The sequence below is a fragment of the Acromyrmex echinatior genome, chromosome 2 (genome assembly GCF_024713525.1).
Source record: "Acromyrmex echinatior isolate Ae372 chromosome 2, ASM2471352v2, whole genome shotgun sequence".
Lineage (NCBI taxonomy): Eukaryota > Metazoa > Arthropoda > Insecta > Hymenoptera > Formicidae > Acromyrmex > Acromyrmex echinatior.
The window spans coordinates 14966118-14986300 of NC_141853.1; the positions used below are offsets into that span (position 1 = coordinate 14966118).

The 20183-nt window shown below is 34.1% G+C and overlaps 2 protein-coding genes across 13 annotated transcripts in view; both read right to left on the bottom strand.

The window, feature by feature from the left end:
- The window catches only part of Ubx (ultrabithorax), a 388698-nt gene that overhangs the window by 204246 nt on the left and 164269 nt on the right, over positions 1–20183 (bottom strand). The gene's annotated exons all lie outside the window — the stretch shown is intronic.
- Positions 1–20183, bottom strand: part of LOC105147184 (homeobox protein abdominal-A homolog) — a 34086-nt gene that overhangs the window by 9735 nt on the left and 4168 nt on the right. For all 3 annotated transcript variants that reach the window (XR_846281.2, XM_011058037.2, XM_011058036.2), the window contains exon 2: positions 17691–17723. Coding sequence is in view for 2 of the 3 variants with exons in the window: in XM_011058037.2 (XP_011056339.1) it covers positions 17691–17723 (33 nt within the window). In the remaining variant the exon portion in view is untranslated. The remainder of the gene's footprint in view (positions 1–17690; positions 17724–20183) is intronic.

Genomic DNA, 20183 nt, shown 5'->3' on the forward strand with positions numbered 1-20183 from the left:
GAAGCAAATGCGTGCTACTGACCAATAAAAGATAGCAAGATTTTTCTTTTCGATTATTTTACGAGAGTACGAAGATTGTATCAAGACGATAAAAAAGTGAGAAAATTAATTATTATATTGGTTGGAAATCAAAGGGATGAGTTACAACAATTAGCCATAGATGCATTGAAAGTAACGTACATATATATATATGTATATGTAAGAATATATATATATATATATCAATATAAATGAAAGCATTTCAGTTATTTAATAATTATATAAAATAGAGAGTTTTTTATCAAAACTACGATTTAATGAGCAAGATTTTACGATTGAAAATTAAAGAACGGTGAAAAAATGATATGTAATTACATTTTGATAATCCTTAGCCCTGAACTTGCTGGATCGTAATCAGGAAGAATGTAGATACTACTTGAAATATATCACATTCATAAATAAATAAAACTAAAGCATAACCATATTTCGTAGGAAACAGTAATGCTATTTATGAGGCTTAGTAAGCGATCGCAATTTACACTCAAGTTATGGTAATAGCCATGTAGTCGTGATTCGCTTACATCTTACGGAATAGCATGTCGAGAAATCGGATTAACAAATAGCAAAGGGGATATTACCCTATGACAGATTTAAGCGAGAGGCACCGTATTTTCTTTCGTCATAATGATACTCGTGCTATATAGCGAACGGAAGCTCGAATGACACGCACGAGCGCAATTCTCGATGCAGGATGACCCATCAAATACGTATCGCTTTGGGCCGAGCGAGCAGAAAACTCTTGGAGAATGCAGAGAATGCTGATATTGAATTCAGCATGGCCGTTCTCGCCAATGCGGTCCACAAGCTCGCGGCGGTGTACGCGTGTACCTGAATCAGCGACCACACTCACGAATTCCGCTTTTTATGTACGTGTAGTAGGACCAGCCGTGTCTGTATTGGTGCGAATCAACACCGTTTTTAGCGCGGTCGTGTGCGTTCAGTTTGGCACACGTACATTCGTTGCAGCCACGGGGTGGTTACCGAAGCCCGAAGGGTGGGACATAGGTTACCTTGGCAACCCAGAGGGGAGACCATTCCATCCTCCTGGCGGCATATCACGCAGGAGCAAAAGCAGCAACCAGAAAACTCTTGGTTGCATCCTCTCCACCGGGCTCTAGAAGAGCCCGTCGATCTTGGAAGACGGGTGAACTTGATTGCGCCCACTCCATTCGCCATAAATATGGCCTATCGGCGAAGTGCTGGTGTGCGAGTATTATCAATAATTTCGACAGGGAAAACTAATGCCGCTGTGCCAGAATTATCCAACGAGAGTAAAGTTCCGCGCTGAGCTAGAGGCTTACCAGAAGCATGAAATAAGACGTTCGTTTGACCAAAATGAATAAAGTTACTTTTTTGAAATAAAAAATGCAAAACATTTTTAAAGAACTTAATGTAAACATCAGTTAATGCAATTAATAATTTTCTTTACGTGTATAAAATGGTCAATGCTTCTTTTTAAGTAGAAATTAAATTTAGTAAAAAAAAAAAAAAATTCATGCATGGGATAAAATATTGATATCGCTTATCTCTAGAAACTCGCAAAGTGTTAATGAGCGTTCTGTCATAAATGATTCGGAGACAAATAAATTATAGTCAATTGTCAGCGATCCATTGCCATTCTACAGAAGGGCGATGAGATGCGCGCACAGAAATACGCCATTATGGATGGCACAGGCCTGTGTCTAATTACGGTCATATACTAAGTTTAATATCTGCTTTAGGTCTGTTTTAGCATGCAGCTCAGGGCTTGGGGAACAATCGTGGATATTGTGGAAGTTGTCAGACTATGTCCAACAGTCTGTACCACTACGAACCCAGATCTGGTAGACCTACATTATTTTTTATATAGATATCTAAAGAATTATTCTTTGTTTTAAAAAGTAATAAACGTTTATCATACATTTCGTCAAATCTTTTTGATATCGTTCCGTTACACAAACTAAATGAATTGATGAGATGTAATTATTAACTTTTATCTTATAAATAATCCGTCAGCAACTAATGCTCTTAAATCTATTAAATTATGTATTAAGTGTCCATTCGATATTATCAGATGCTTTCGCGTTTATGAAGCAACTCATTTAGGCGCTCAATAACATTGTCATCACTATGTAAATGAGCCAGTATCATTAAATCTTAACACTGTAGCTGTATTATTCCTTCGATCGCGCGAAGCATCAAGTACGAGCTAAGGACGGATATCTAACTTATTAATGAGTCACGCACTACCACTAGAACGCTCTGAAGTGTCATCATCTGGATCCCATCTAAAAATTAACTAGCCTCTAGACTATCTATTAGACCACAGTACCAAAAATTTGAGCAAATGTAGCATGACGGTACGTCGAAAAAGTGTTAGACAGATTCTGCGATATTGCCAACACCTGCAAATCGCAAACCCTCGCGTCTAGATATGTCGCATTACGGCCTAACCCCTCTTTGTTCGACCGCCGGAGGGACCATGCGTGAGCCCCTCAGCGATCCATTCATAAATATCTCAAAACGGCTTAATTTCGCGGCGCTGCGGGCAAATAAAATCTCGAGCCGGTGAAAAATGTAGACAGTTTGCCAGATGAAGGAGAACGGGCGGGGGAAAGGAGTAGAGGGACGAGAGAGGAGATACGACGTAGCCACGACCCACGACTCGCTTGATCGCCGTCTCGGGTCACTGCAGCCTCTGCCAGAACGATAGAGTTGGAGAGGACCGGATAGGAGGCATGTTAAAGAAAGGGAAGGGAATAGAGGTGGAATGTAAAAGAAATGGTCGAAAGAGAGAGAGAGAAAGAGAGTAAGGAGAGTGGATGAGATATGTAAAGGAACGAGAGGAATGGGAAGTGCCAAGGAGGAAAAATGTCTACAATAACTCCGTCGTTCGTTCCGTCGCGATTCCAGCTCCGGGTGCGATTTATACGGCTAATCCTCGCACTTTTCTTACCCATGTCTCGCCCAGTCGCCAGGTATCCGGTTAGACTGTATTTCAAGACCGCCGATTATTCAGCTATACCAGACGGTAGATAAACCGTTGTTCTATCTGAAATTCATTAAACCACACCTCCATGCGCTCCGATTTGCGAGCTCCAGCGATGTTGCCGATGCAACTTGTCGCACTTATCGGCGACATAAGTCGCGTGAAAAATTTGAAATAGCTGAAATCTGGACGATATCGAGAGATGGGGAAATTCACGTGAACGTTCGCAAAATGTTACACGCGGAGAATTCGCGGACTATGTTAATTTCTATTATAATTTCTATTCCGTAACTGATAACGCAGGGTTTTTTTTTGCAATGCAGCTTCGAAAAAGGTAGTGTATCCTCAATGCTTATTGCCAGACAGCCAGTACGTATCTGATACCATCGCGGCAAGTGCTATGTAAATTTTATGAGAGCTGCTGTTCACAGGTAATTATTGTAAGCGGTACAACACGAAAGAGGCCCCGATTAAATCTACTTTAATTTAAAGACCAATTTAAATAAAACGCGTTTTGATTATGCTTTGATACTTGTAATTGAATAATTTTACAATTTGAATACATTGTAGATTGTAGCCAAGACATTACTTATTCGAGTATATCGATGATACATTGCTTTTCCATTTGAAATGTTAATTTCCACTGCTAATATATCAATTATGAAGGAAGAAATTCAAGTTACCTAACTAGACTAATTTCGGAACGAAATTAGTCGGTCTCATTACATAAGAAATATTGTATTTTATTTCTGCTCCATTAATTTTATCGTCAAATTATTCCTTTTAGTATCCTGGAAAAACTACTAAAAATCTACATTTTATTATGGAAGAAATTCTAATGTTTTTTATTCCAATTTATAAATGATATAAACCTTTAAATAAACATAGACAAGCAAATAAACGTTGTATGATACGTTAATTCATTACTTACGTTAGCTTATCAAGAAATTATATTATGTATAAATTATGAAGAAGTTATGTTCGATTGAAAGAGCTAATAAAATTAATACGAGGAACTGCATTTTAAAATACAATTTTTTTAATTGCTAATATGCAATCGATCTCAATAAAAATGTTATTTTTTTAATATAAATTATTTAATTTATACCATAATGTTTCTAAGCAAGGATTAAAAATGTATCGGATCAAAAAGTATCTTTATACGTTAAAATAAATATTGTACCTTCAATATAATTTAATATATAATTTTTTCACGTAAGGAAAAATTCTATAGATATTATAAAGATCGTTTGATAATCGTCCTGATAATTTCTCTCCTGTACATGAATGGAGAATGACCGAAGCAAACGTCAAAAAGGGTTTATTGTTTTCGATCGCATGTCGCTGCTCAGCGAGAAGAACCAAAGTCGCATGGAGGCGCGCACGAGGCGCGCGGTTGACATTTAATCGCCTCTTTAGATTTACGACGACCTGGCCCTATTGCCGCTATTACGGCGCAGCAGTCTCTACCAGCTATTTTGTCCCAGTCAGAATGAATGACTGTCCGGTCTATTTGAAGTGACTGCCACTTCTTAGTCCTAAAATCTTTATACTGCTTTATCGAATACTGTTTTAACACTAGTAATTTTTGTGATAGTTCTCTTACATTATTAGTAAATTTTCGTAATTTTAGTAATGTAACGTGGCTAAATATAATAAGTTAGGAAGGTCTCCCATCTAACATAATTAAAATGTACGATAATTATATATACTCATAGATATTTGAGTCAAGAGAATATAACTTAACAATAAGCAATAATAAATTTATATCACATAATTAATTAAAGTGAATCATTCATAATCAATTAGAATTATAAAATAAATCTTTGCAAATCTTTAAAATAGCTTTTAAAAAGGTTTCCATAAGAAATAATACATTATTAATTAAATAAAAAAAAAAAAATTAAAAGATTTCATTTCCGAGAATTCAACTTTCTCTTAAAGTAAAATATTCATGAAAGTTATTTTATTTATTACTTTAATAAAAATATTTAATTTATTTATTAAGTAATTTTTGTTGTAAATTCTATGTTGTGTGCCAAATCAATTGTATTATATTTCTTGCGATTGTAGACTACACAAATTTTTTTCCTTTAAGTTACAAAAAAATTCTACGCCATTTACATATATGTATATTATGTATGTGTTAATATACTGATATGACGAAACAATTCGAAGAGTTTTCGCCGATTTAGAAACTGGAGCGTCCTCGTGCTCCGATCGGTGGCTGCGACGCGGTCGACCTGACACTGACATTAACCACCACGAAAGCGATTTATCGCTTCCCCAGTTATCACTATAGAGGAGAACGGGATATGAGTCCCCCAGAATACTCTGCAGCGAGAAGTTACACATGACAAACTTTCTCAATATATATACATACCTACACTGAGAGAAAAATGTACAAAATTTTAATAAATAATTGTTTGAATAGTACTAATGTAGGTAACATTTATTAACGGAAAATAAATGTTTGTTAAATAAAATATAATAAAGTAAATTAAATTAATGGTTCTTATATCAACTTAAACTTTTTTTTTAATTAATTATCAAGTTTTAATAAAGATTTACGATCAACAATCACTATATATAAATTTAAAAAAGTATATATAAATTTTTATTAAAAGAACCAGTTTTTTTGTTAAGCAAATTTGTCAAATTCATTGTGAAAAAAGTACATAAACGTTCATATGCAAAATGATCTGAGCCACAAAGATGATACTAACACCATCATCGCGGCTGGAAGTTGGATACACAGGTGCCCGCGCACGCGTAGCGTCCGTCACGGTCGGCAATAGACTTAAATCCTGATTGGTTGGACAGCTAGTTGGAGACTGTGTGAAGTATACAGGTACACTGAGGGGAGTGTTTTTGGTAGGACGAGAGCAGATATATGTATATATATATATATATATATATATATATGGAGTATAGCATCCGTGTGTATATATATATATATATATATATATATGTATATATATAGGTATATATACACCGGGCGGCAATAAAGGATTCCGACAAGGATGGATGGTAAGAGGGGGTTCGCTCCATTGTTCCCGGTGGAACCCAAACGCCATCCATAAGGGTGCCTCCCATTATCCGGCACGTATCTACCACACGCAAACACCTCAGCACGCTCGTGTTCGTACCTATACACACGAAGAATACCCAGAGGCTTGCCCGCCCTAAGATCGAGTATGAGAGCTCAGATGCATGGCGCGGCGACGCCTTTCACGGTGTGCAGAGTTGTATCTACATGGCGGCCAACTGTGCCGCCATGGCAATAAAAGCTCTAATCTTCCACGAAATTGTAAAGTTGAGGGGCAAATTTATAAGAGTTCGAAGTCGGAACGATCGTGCCATACGCTAATATTACCTATAGAAACTGTCTTGGAACTGGAAATTGGAGAGCTGTGCAAATTCGCATATTTTCCGCAAAAATTCGAAGAAGATAGAGACAAATAATAATCAAAACACTTCAGTGCGCTTGACAAAATGTTGGGGACATCTTAACTGCTTAAAATTAATGCACCGCTTTTTCGATATTTGTTTCTTTTTAAAATTTATGGACTAAGATTGTTTTATATATATATATATATATATATAAATCAAATAGAATATTCACGTGAGCCTCTTCCTTCACAAAAATATAAAAAAATATATTAACATCATTTTTTTAAATTTGATGTTGATGCTGAAATTCTTGATTAATCCTATTATCCTAAAAGTGCTAAATTTTGTACGACATGTAGGTACTGTCGCGTGTATAATACGAGCATATAGATAGCACGTAAATATAATTGAGTACTCGTGAACGAGGTGTGTAAATATCATTTACAACTTCTATACAATCGTTAACTCATTCGTACGCCGAAGAAATCCCCAGTAACTATCTATTCCTCGTATATAGATAATACTACACAACTAATATAAGTGTTCGTCAAATTGCTCGATTGCTAAATTTATTCAAATAAAGTATACAATGCGCGTTTCAAGAATTTAATGCAATCGCGTAATTTTTATTATTCGATTAAGTATCGTGTGTTAATTGTACTATACACGTATATTAATTTAATTTATTTTATCAAAGAATTTCTAAGAGCAGTTGGCAGCAGCAGACTTAAAAATAAACTTGTTGGCAAAGCGCCAGACTCGAAATACACGCAATCTCATCTGGAAGGTGAGGACCAATACAAAACAAGATTAAATTTTAATTTTGAAATAAAGAATAAAGTATTAGAATACCGTTGGCAAACATTTTTTCCCCTCTTAAAGCTCATAACTTGCTACCCTCTATATTCTGACTAACGATCCCCACTCCTGCCTCCGACAGGGCAACAGCGCGAACAGCTACCCCTCATAGAACCCCTAAGGCTCTAATTACGGCCTTTGCATCCCTACCATTCCTTCTCTTTCTGTCTCTCTCTCACGCCCTGTAGCGTCCCTTTCCGACCATTCTCATATTTTCCGACACTCCCTGTGCTACCACACTTCACTACAATCCACCCCCTATGCCATTACATGCAAATGCCACGGTTGTCTCTTTCCGCTAATAAAAGTCGTGCCCGTGCAATTTAGAACATCCGATGTTGGGCTACTATGGCTTCCGAAAGATACAAAACGAGACACGGAATAAGTCTGAAAAGACAGCGCGATGTCGAGGGTTATTACTCATTAGTAAAGTCGAAACGCAAAGTAGACACATGTACTTAGTTAAATGTACGCAACTCGATGAAAAAAAATTAAATAGTCTAAAAAAAAAATATGTACAGTAAATGTACAATTGTATTTAATATTATTTCATCAAAGTACATTAAAAGTAACTAAAAATTAAAACTAAGAGAAAAATAATTTACGAATGTTATATTCTGTTAATTTTGCATTGATATAAGTTAACATTAAACAAGATATACAATAAAATTTGTATTACTTATCATCGAAGCAAATATCAATAAATCGAAAAGTTTATATCTTAAATTGTGGGCAAAGATATTGCTCACTAGGGACGATATAGCTTTATATGCGTGTTGTCGTAGTGAGAAACGTTAAGATCCACATAATGTTTAATCAGAGCACGTTGCGGCTTTACGACATTAGCCGGTGTTACGCACCCTCTTTCACCCTTTTCCACCCATCCCTATGTCATGCGACCTGGATACTAAGTAAAATTCGAGGAACCATCCAAATTTTCCAGTTATTTTCGACTTTATAGCTCTGAGATGATTAACTTTCAAAACTCTCGCGATTTGCTCTTTCAGCCATACATTCTTTTTCCTTTTTCCTTTAGTAATTTCAAGAGAATCTTTATAGTAATATAGATTAGTAGCGCATATTAAATCGCTGTCAAATTGTTTTTTAACCTGAAGGTTAATGAAAGACGTTACATATCGTAATCTTACTTGTCATATTTAAATTTGATATATTTATTATCATCACGCCAGACTTGTTGCTGATGGCTTTAACCGATGACAACTCAATCAACAAATACTTCTCGCTGACCTTCTCTTTTATTAGAATAAATTTAACTACCAGCAACAGAAATCCTTGACTTTATTGAGTCTGATAGCTTATAATACTTCCATTGAAACTAAGACAACCGTCATGTATAACCAAGGCATCCAAGGCACATAACGTACCTACATAGAAATAATATATATTCTGATTTTATGTCAATAGTATTTGCCTTTACATTCAAATGTATTCAAATGATAAGCAAGTAGCAGGTACATCTTTATGATTTGTCTCGAGACGTGTAATTAATGATCGTTTTTGTAAAGCAAGAATTTCATCGCAACTAATAAATTCGATCTCTGGCTCATATGATTTCGATTAATAATCTCCAATGGTATACCCTTCAAATTTTTTCACTAAGGATTTTTATAAGATAGAAGTTTGTTTAGTTTATTCGAAATTGGACGCTTAGTTATGCCTACGAGTAATCTATAGCCTACGAAACTATAATATCATACTAGACAAATATACGAATAATAATAGCTGTAAGATAAAAGAACTCAAGAACATCGAGCATTCCTTTTGCCGCTCGATGCACGCACTCTTTCATTTTTCTGTGTGCTTCATCTCTACCTCTTGGGCCCTTCGCTACAGCTTGGGCATATCACACGAACAAAGGAGATTCCTCGCACATGCGCACTCGATTCCTAGCACTGGTAACGATTCTAGCTCCTGTTATAGCCTAGCGTACCCTCCGGTTCTCTTTCCCTATCTCCTCTTTCCTCGTCTTCTCTTTTGCTAGCCACCGACTCGGCACAAGGTATGGAAGTAACTTCTATACACGGTGGAAAAGCAGTGCGCGAATGTGTGAATGTGTACACGAATGTAGAAAGGAGGTAGAATGCCCGTTGCAATATTTGGGAATCATCCCGAGATGGGCGTGCATACGGATGCAGATTCAAAAGAAAACGTAAACAGTATATATCATTCATGAATATATAGATGCGGGAATAAAAACAGATGTGTGTGTGTGTGTGTGTGTGTGTGTCAATACACATATTAATATTATAATAAATAGATACATGTAACGCACGCAAATCCTCAAAGCGGGATGATAAGCAGGAATGAAAAGGAATGGTATAGATATGCATTAACACCAAAGAAGCTGGAAATGGAGCCTTTAGTTTTTATGGGCAAATAACAGACGTGATAAGCTATATCAAAGGTGCACTGTGAAACATGCTGAAGTACTCCGTATGATATCTAAACCGAATCGTTCTATGATACTATTCCAACTATTCCTCCAATCATGGAGTCTCTGGAAATTGCTACCGTCGGAATTAAAAAAAAATATATATACGCAAAGTATTGCCATTCTATCAAAAGCATAATCGCTATTTTCAATAAAAACTTAATTACATGGGAAATAAAGACTTGCATCCTAGAAGGAAAATAAGGCACAACAAATGCATATATTTATTTATTCATTAATGTAATCGATTTACGTCGAGATTGATGATTACAAGAGATACATTCATTTCCTTGTAGAAATTGTGTATCGCAAAATTACGGATAACTGTGACAATTATAAGAAACATTTTATCATGGTATGTCAGAAGATGACTGTCCCCTCACGAATGTAAATAGCTCAAAGCGTAGATTATATACAAATCGCTTAGGGTAACGGATCGTCTTACGAACGATTGAACTCTAGCGCCTCGTAACAGTAATTCTATCCTGTCGGATGAAATGTACAATCTCCCTCAAAAGTACCCCATTATACGTTGTATAAATAGTACAGTCAACAAACAAGTGTGCGACTTACCATACGCACTTAATCGCGCATTAAAATGCAAATTTTCGGATAACGATTTCTATCAATTACAACGTCGCGCCTGTGACATTAGAGGAAAGGCGTATATCATTCGCGCCATTGGCGACTTCGTGGCATAGATTACACAAAAGTCTTTTGTAACGCATCACCCTACCGTCGAATCCCTAAGTTTCGCCCTTGTCTCCAATCACTAGTCCCTCTTTTTTCCCCCATCCCTGCGTCTACGATCTCGCCGGTCCTTCCCTTGGATATCCGTGGCTAAAGGTCTATATCGCGCACCGTCAAACCTTTCCGAATTGCTCGTCGTCATGTTATGCAAACGGCCACATTTTGTTATGATAGCGCCTGCCAGGGGGCCGTTCTCCATTGCCTCACAGCGCGACACGAAGAAGCTGAAGAGCACGCTCTCTCAGCGGAGAGCTCGCCGGTATGTAGCTGTACAGCTTACGCCGTGCTCGGAGATCGTCGAGCACGTTTCCTCGTCCGGACAAGATCGTTCCGTATGTCAGCGTCGTACATTTCCGTAACTACGCAGACGACGTTCCTCCCAACGTCGAGCACGTATGGGCTTTCCCGCGAAAATATGAAACACCTTTAAGACATGTCGACTCTTTTATCCTCCGCTTTCCTACTTCCCCATATAATGGAATATTTTGAGGATAGAATGATGAGAGTAATAGCATTGAGACAACGTCGTTTTAATCTCTGCGTTGAATAATATAATATCGCAACACGTTATAAATATGCTGTCGTGTATGAAATTTTGTGAAAATTTTAGGTCAAATTCATGCGACTACTGTTGAGTAAATGCACACTTATCGCCGACCTTTCACATTGAATACTGTTTGTTTAAAATAATTTAATGAGATTACAATGACATTCGAGCAGATAATGATATCGTTATTTAGAATTTCATTTGACGCCATAACAGTCCATTAAAGCGATAGTTCATTCTTTAATTAACGATTCAGAAAAATTGCGATTCTTTTCAATTGTATTTACTATTTTTTCAAATCATGTAAATTAAATAATACAAAAATTAAATAACAAAAAATAATATAAAATAAAAATTGTTTTAACTTATTTATTAATAAATCAAAATCTTTTGCATTTAAATGATTTTTGCAGATTTATACTTTTTATATATCTTTTTATTTACCTATATTTTTATAAAAATTCAATCATATAAACAAATATATTTATAAAAAAACCACAATCCTGCTTTATTATTACTTGATTTATTGAACAAATTAATTCTTTGTAAAGAAATATAATTTTGGCATAAACAACCTAAAATGTATTCACCGATTCGAATACATTTGTAGTTATTAATAACTACTTTCCTCGTTTGTATGGAAATCGGTCTATAAAAAAAGCACTTCAATAAATCCGAATTATCGTCAAGATGAAAACATATTGCAAATAACATTTTGCTAAATGAACGTTTTAAGACTTCAAAAAAAAAAAAAATATATATATATATATATACTCTATTTTATTTTAATTACAAATACTAAATACAAGAAAAATGTTTATATTGTATAAGATGCTTATTAAACAACGTCACTAAAGGTATTTATCATATATCAAATGCAAACTAACAAAATTTCTAGCCAATCGTGAACATTATTTATAGACACGAATTTAAAAATGATACGCGAAAGCTTCATATAAAAAATACAATATATTCGACGTTCCTCTATATTCGCACATATTTTCGCGCTATAAAGTCTACGGCATAAAAGTTCCAATTTCACGTACGGAGGATTAATGCAGATGAACATACTCATCGTAAATTAGAAAGAGAGAAAATGAGAAATAGTGTTTTGCTCATAAATTTTTCTTTTTTCAAATGATTATCATCATAGCAAGGTGACGAATCGAACAATATCCCCACACAATATGGTGGCACAAATCTCGATTTTTCCTTTGAGATTATAAATGATAATCGCTCACGGCATGATATATGAGATATTCTAAATTTAATCATTTTACATATGTTTTCTTTGTCCATTTTAAAATCATCTTTTTCTTGACGACAAAAGAGTTCGTCGTTTATTGCAAGTTAAATATCAATTTAAATTTTATATTCAAATTATAAATCTATTTAAAATTAAACAGAAAATAAAGTTTTACTATTGTATTTTCAAAATTAATTTTTTTTACAAAAAAAAGTTTTTATTTGTAATCGTTAATTTGTAAATTGATGATCATTTTATATTTTTGCTAAGGGAACGAATAAATCTCCAAATCTATCAAAGGATCAATTAATAAAAAGTGAATCGGATAATTTAATATCCAATCAAATTCGCCATAATACACATATATGAGATATTACATAGTTTTTAAATAATCCATTTACTTAAAGCACTATTAAACTATATAGTTAAATATGATCATATCCCTACGAAAAAGACTGTACGTCGCCAGAGAAAACAAAGGCACATACGAATACAACATCCTTTATAACCCGCATGTAGATTTTATTGGAATTTAACTTTCACATGAAGGATAAATGTTTATCTTCGTAACAGCATTTCTCGTTGTTTGTACATATAATCATAGAAGACAAAATCTAATCTTGAGACTTTAAACATTTTAAATGTCGAACACGTCCGTGTAATAAAGTTCGCGTGACATAAATAAAAACTATCTATTGTAGCAAGAAATCTAAGCAATGATATATCTTTGTATATACATCGGTAGCCTTGATTACAGATTTATGTGAATAGTAATGGATAAAATGAATTATGCATCGATTATTATCTAGAACAATAATATTATTAAGGTTTTTTTTCTCTACATTAAATTACGATCTCATTTATTTCATAATATTTAGATTAATATTAAACGTCTATTTATGCAGTTTTAAAATTATATGTAAATGATTATTTAAAATAAGAAAGACGAGAAGTTATAAATGTGATAATGTGCGCCTATTCAGAATAATTAATTTGAAATTAACTAGAAATTGAATTATTTAAATCTGGTTTAGTTATTTATACATAGCGCTAATTTAAATAAATTCCAGTATAAAAATTCAAAAACAAAATACATCAATGAAAACTAAAAATACGTGTGACATTCTTTATTACGATAGTTGACTTTCGTATAAAATACGATTGTCAAAGCCTTTACTTTCACTTGACTCAGCACGAAACATCGTGATTTACACACGTCGACAACAAAATCTTTGATTCTTGCGTCAGTCTCGCTATATACTCTTTCTGTGGATTCAGGGAAAACTTATTGCCTTTACGATAATGAGAAAAAATGTGCAATACGTGCGACAAAGAGTTTAGTGAAAGTCCAAGCGTGAAAAAAGAGGATTTCTGAAAAGAGTTAAAATACAAAATAGAAAAAAAAATGTCACATAAAGTTTCGATTCGAAACGACAATAAAAAAAGAATACATTGAATTTTGTATTCAGTATCATAATGCAGATAACAAAAGTAAATATTTAAAATTTGAATTCTTTTAAAAATTGCGAATAATTAAAAAAAAAATATACATATATATATATATTTAAATATAAATGTATAATCATAAAAAATAAAAAATTTTTTAATGCGAAATTTTAGTATTCTATTTAAGTTCTTTCACATTGAGATGTTTTTAAGAAATATTTCCAAAAGATATACAATATATCTTTTACAATATTTTTATCATGCATAATAATGTGAATTTTTTATAATGTTATATTAATCCGCCAATATTAAGTAATATTAAAATTATCCCTTCAAAATAAAATGTGAAAGTGTAAACAAAGTTGTTGAATGAAATTCCCTTTCTAAAGTTAAGTGTCAGTCTAATCCTCGATGAGCCGATTCCAAATACCTTACATTGTAAGATATCGCTTTAGGATAGCCGTCGCGTAACGTAATGTGCACCGATATTTGGAATCGACTGACCTGCCTGAGGATTTGACTGGTGCGATGGCTTCGGCACGCGACATAACGGGGTACGCGCCGCCGTGTGACCATAAAATAAACGTTTGGGGTGGCGCAGGCGGAGGCCAAACCTGGCAGCGTATAAACACTTATATAACGGCAATTAAACTGCTTTTAAGGCCCATAAAACTGCAGTTTCAATAATCTCTGTGACAACACGATCCTGACCTGTCTCTGAAAACCTGGCTTCCCTCGGTAAATGTCAAAAGCGGTCACGCCGTACCGACGAATATAAAAATTTCAATCTTTGTCTCTCCCCCGTATTTTTCAATTTTTCGATTGACTGCGTCCCCCATTGTCTAGTTTTTACGACTAGTTTTCTACTTAACCTCCAATTTTGCACGCCTCAAAATACGTTCCCTTACAGAGAGCTACTCTAGACGTTCCGCGCAGAGTTTAGTGTTTGGCAAGAAACGTATAGATATTAATGGCATAGATATTAATGAGAAATGGTGACGAGTAAAATGGAAAACTGAAAAGAGTGTGCACGGGATCGCAGCATAAAGCAGAATTACGGATGAAATTTGCTGGATAAAAGTTCGATGAAGACTATTCTTTTTCCAATCAATGCTGGATACCTGCTGGATGCTGATGCGACTCAGGCGAGGGAGGAAACGTTTACGCGTGAGAGACGGGAAGAACCGACGAGATCGGAGGCGGGAGAATACGAAGAGAGGTCCAGGTAGGGGAGGCGGGGGCGATGAAATGGGATAATACCGACGCTGCAGGACGCGGCAGCCATCATCGAATGCTAATGAGGGGTTGGCGGCTTTTGGGGCAGTGGACTCTACCCGTAGAGTGGTGTGCCGTTGTCGGCGGATCGGCCTGATTATAAATTATACATTATCTCCTGCTAGTCCCCATGTACACACCGTAATCCAGCTAGACATTTGCAGGCCTCTGAACCCCCAATGTCAGAATACGTTCGCGTATACCGGAGACAGATTAGAAATTCGTAGGTCGTCCACGCTAACAATTCCGCTTGGTTATCACATTCGCCGTCACGTTAGCCGGTGTAATTTTAATTTCAGCTGAATGTGAACAACATTCCCAAAAATTTTCGTCTTGGAATTTCGTTCTCAAACGCAAACTAATCGTGGTTCTCGAAAAGATCTTGCATCAGTTACAAATGAAAAAATCATTTAATTGTATCCGCGACATGTTATTAATGTGAATGAAAAAAAAAGTTGAAATCATCATATCTGATGTTAGTAGTTCTTCAGTTAGTATAGTATTTAAAAATAAGTATTACGGTATTGCATTCGTAATTCATGCGTATCGTATGAAAGAAACGCGAATTACAATTAAATCTATCACATAGTATTCAATACATTATAAAACAATTGGCGAGGAAATGATTTCTTCAAAAAACAAAAAAGATAAATAAAGTTTTTATGTGCTTTTGTTTTTCGAGAAATACTGAATAATAAATAAGACAAATTTGTTTGGCTCTGTCTCTCATTCTTTTCTTTTATCACAGGATACTTTATATATATATATATATACATCTTCGAACGTTACAAATTTTAATGAGATGCATGGACAACCCTGAAGAACAAGTTTAAAAAAATTGATTCTAAATCTCAGAACACTGCACATTCATGTATTAACCATATACTGAATCAAGAAAACAACGAAGAATAAGGTTGTGAGTAAAAATAGAGACTTTACGAGCACATGAATTGAATTTAAAATAAATGCGATAAATATAACAGTGTTATAAAGTGTTGCATTCATATACTATTTCGTAAATTTTTTCTTCTCGTGTAGGAAACGAAATATCTATGCATTACGACAATAATAAAATTTAACTAAAGTTAATTAAAATTAGAAAACTAATTTAATCTTTTAAGGGAATTGTAGAATCTAGATATATGTCTGTATATCTAATTACTTTCCTTTAAAAAAAAATGTAATTTACGTATTCATATTATTCACATCTTTGTGTTAATTCAAATAGCTTAATTAATTTATAATATCTGTTACGATTTTAATTTTTAAAATATTTCATTTTGATTTATTGTTCTTTATTATTTTGCATATATTATTATTTAATCGCTCCAAAATTATCATTATTTCGCATTATATTTTATTCGGTAATAAATATTAATTTAAAATACAATATAATAAATTTGTTAATTGTTTTTAATAAAATATTACAGTTTCAACTTGATTATAATGGTATAACTTGAAATACATGTAGATTATTAAAGCATATGATTAGTAAGAAATAGTTAAATGTATATAAACGTGTATAACGGCAAACGAATATTCTGATTTATCAACCGATTGCATATATGTAGAAATAGATATATTCTGTTTGTATAATATAGGAATGTAATTTCCTACCGGAATAAGCATTCTCTCTGCACAGTTGGAGACTTCGTACAGTGATCGCCAATGCCTATTTGAAATTATGATCCGCCTGATGTAAACAAACCATCGCGATAAAAGCCGTCGGTTGAAGTTTTAATTTTATCTAATCGGTATTTACTGCGCTATTGTGGGCTCGTAAGTGGCTGTATAAAAGATAGTCATGGAGATTATTCGCGGCTAACATTATCATAGTGACGACAGGTGTAGTTGCCCATATACATGTCCTTCTTGCATGCGCAACTAACATAAATGAATAGGGTAAGAACTTAGCGTGTGCCACCCGGTAGCGCCGCGATTCACGTAAATGATCCAAATGATGACCTTGACACCCTGACACGCTTGAAATTACATCATTTTTAATCGTAGATGAAACTGATGATTAACCATTTATTCAACCTACGACTGAACGACAGCATCATAATTGCACAATCAAACGGAAGGAAACACTATTTGTATTTTTAATTTTAAAAATACAATACATAGTGATGAATTTGAATAATGTCAATGTTGAAACGTAAGGAAAGGATAAGTCATGGCTTTCAAGGGAAAAGAAAACAGCTACAATGTTCCGTACAACTATAAGTACCTCTTCAATATATATTGAACTGAAGAGAGAAATGTGACTAACATATGGAGTGTAACTTTATATTTGAGAAAAGTCATTTCCTCGCTTTCTTTAGCTTTTTTCAGCTCTCGAGATATGTAGATCTCATATTAATTTTTTCTTTCGTGATTGTCATCTATTTAATTATATTTTATGTAATGTAAAATAGATCACTTTTTTCTTTACTCTTTCAAAGAGTTATCTATTTTTCATAATTGATATAAACGTGATCACTTAATGTACAGTTTGTTAATATAAGATTGTTTATCATATTTAAAATTAAATTAACTTTAAAGGAAAATGTTTTGAAGTATTCACAGAAATATGGAATATATTATATAAGCAATATACGTAATATATACGTATATAATGCAAATAATACATGTATAATAATATATATTTATATGCAATGCAAATAATGGTAATAATAGTATAAAAGCATTCCAATTAGCAGTAATTCGTACTCACCGCAAACCACTCTGTCAAATGGACTCATCCAATCTGGAAAATAAAAAAGTTTATTAGAATATCCGTACAAAACTGTCGAACGCGCGCGCGTGCTTTGACAATTACATATATCTTTACCTTCTTTCTGTGATATCAAGTGAAATAATAGAAATCAGATTCATGCGCAGTTTGAAGCTATAAAATTACGCATGCAATTGAGATAAGCTTATAACATGACACAGAGCACGATTCTTTAAGCGTATTATAATAAATTCGCGAGAATTCAAATGCATATTAATATTAAAAATATACAATGCAAAACATTAAAATAATAAGAAAACAAAATGAAACAGCATGGAACTCTTACCAATCTTGGTTAAAGAAAAACATTAAACAGACGACGTCGGGCGGTCGGATATATGTCAAAGATTAACTAGTAGATAAATTAACTCGGTATTAATAATTTACAAGAATCTTCTGAGGTCCTGTTGACTTTCTAAATTAAAAATCAAAATGTTAAATAAAATCTCTGTCAAGATAAGTGTTGTGACGTATATTCATATTCAGCTAAATTTCCACGATTGACGTATTGGACTATGAACAAATATGTATAATAATCTGGAAAAACTATATATGTTAATAATAAGTTAACATATTACATTATAATATAAGAATTAATATAAAAATGTAATACGTCCCGTTATACACAATTAAATTAATATTCAATAAGTTGTAATTAATTTCGTTATTTAAAATAATATTGATTGTTGAATAGGAAAAACATTGTAGACTTACGAATTGTTAATGTGATTTTGATTCGAGCCTCACGAATTGAAATTGTCGTTATATGTCGGCTGAATCATTCACCTCTCTTCACAAAAGACATAAAGCTATTCTTACATACTCATAAAATAGATAAGGAACTTATTGACGCATGAATAGACATTCGACAGTAAGAGTGTTCGAAAAACTGTAAACCCTTCAGAAAGGTTAGAAATATATCAAGTGTAAAAGAGAATAAGGATAAATAAAATTGGAAACTCTATATTCGTCACGATAGAAGAAAAATAATACATTGGTTTGCTGTTCATTTAGAAAATGTGCGAAAACATTATCAAAGTAAAAGATAATGCTATAAATACTAGAAAAAAGCTTTAAATATGCTGTGACAGCATTAGATTATCAATAAGATATCAATTGATAATACAACTAACATTACAGAATTGAATAAAACAACACGTTAAAATAACCATGTGAAATTAGATTATCTTGAAAGTTACGAGAAAATCAATTATATATACTAAAGAGATAGTCGCTGTATAATTTATGAAAGCGATTTAGCTTCCTAGATAACGTCCATGTAAACATAGGAGATGATATTAAAGATCGATGACCAGCCAATTCGATCGTCATATTTATTTTTTACCGAGACGCGTGACAATAATAATAAGTAAGCAGTAAAATATATGAAAATTGAATCATGTCACTAATCAGCGCTATCGCCATGCATTAGAAATTACACGAGCATGATCATGATTCCGCGGCGGGCATAATACAGGACCTCACGAGTTGGCAAAATGGAAAGTTAATGCGTTAACGTCAAGTATTATTATAACGTGTTGATAGGGAAACGGGCTTCGGAAAATAATTTGCATATTCAAAGATTACAACTTAATCGCAATATATTTCGCGATCCTTCGCCCCGTGCGGGTGTATGCCTTGTATTATATTACTATATGCTAACGCAAGTATGTACATTGGTACAAATGCGAGAGAGAGAGAGAGAGAGAGAGAGAGAGAGAGTGCAACCGACCTCGGAGAAATTTTATTGTAAATACGTGGTAAATAACTTAGAGCTGGCTTAAAAAGTAGTACGCGTTCAATTCGTTTATCGAGTGAATTTCAAGTCGGTATTGCATACCTGGATGTGACAAATATAGCGATTGTTGCAATTAGAGTTTACGCCTAAAGTCAACAGTCTCAACAAAGTACCTAGTAAGATAAATCTAACATTCGTGCATAAAAGAAACTGTGAATCGACAAATGTTAATCGGTTTCTACCGCACTTCCAACCAAGTAAACGAGGCCCCCCTTTTCATACTTCTTGGAGTTATTTTGCGCACCGGTGGTACAATGTCACAATAATAACAAACGCGAAAAAAGCAACTAAACGTGCCGTTTTATGTTACTGAAAAAATGTGTGCAGTTTTCGCGTCAGCCAGTCAGCGTCAAGAACGCGACAACAGACTGGCCAGTATATAGTTGCTGCGTTGTTACAGCTGCAAATATACACGATAAATACCGTCAATGTTTTGTCCTAGCTAACACCTCTCAGCAGACAAAGACTCTCCTCGGTAAGGCACACGTACGATGTATTATGCACGACATTGGAATAACTTCAAGTTTCGTGTGGTAACAACAGCGCTTCTAACAGGAACTCTAATCCAACAATGTATAGTGCATTCTTTACGTTGATGTTACGTTCGTGTTTTCTTTGAAGATTGCTTGTTACAT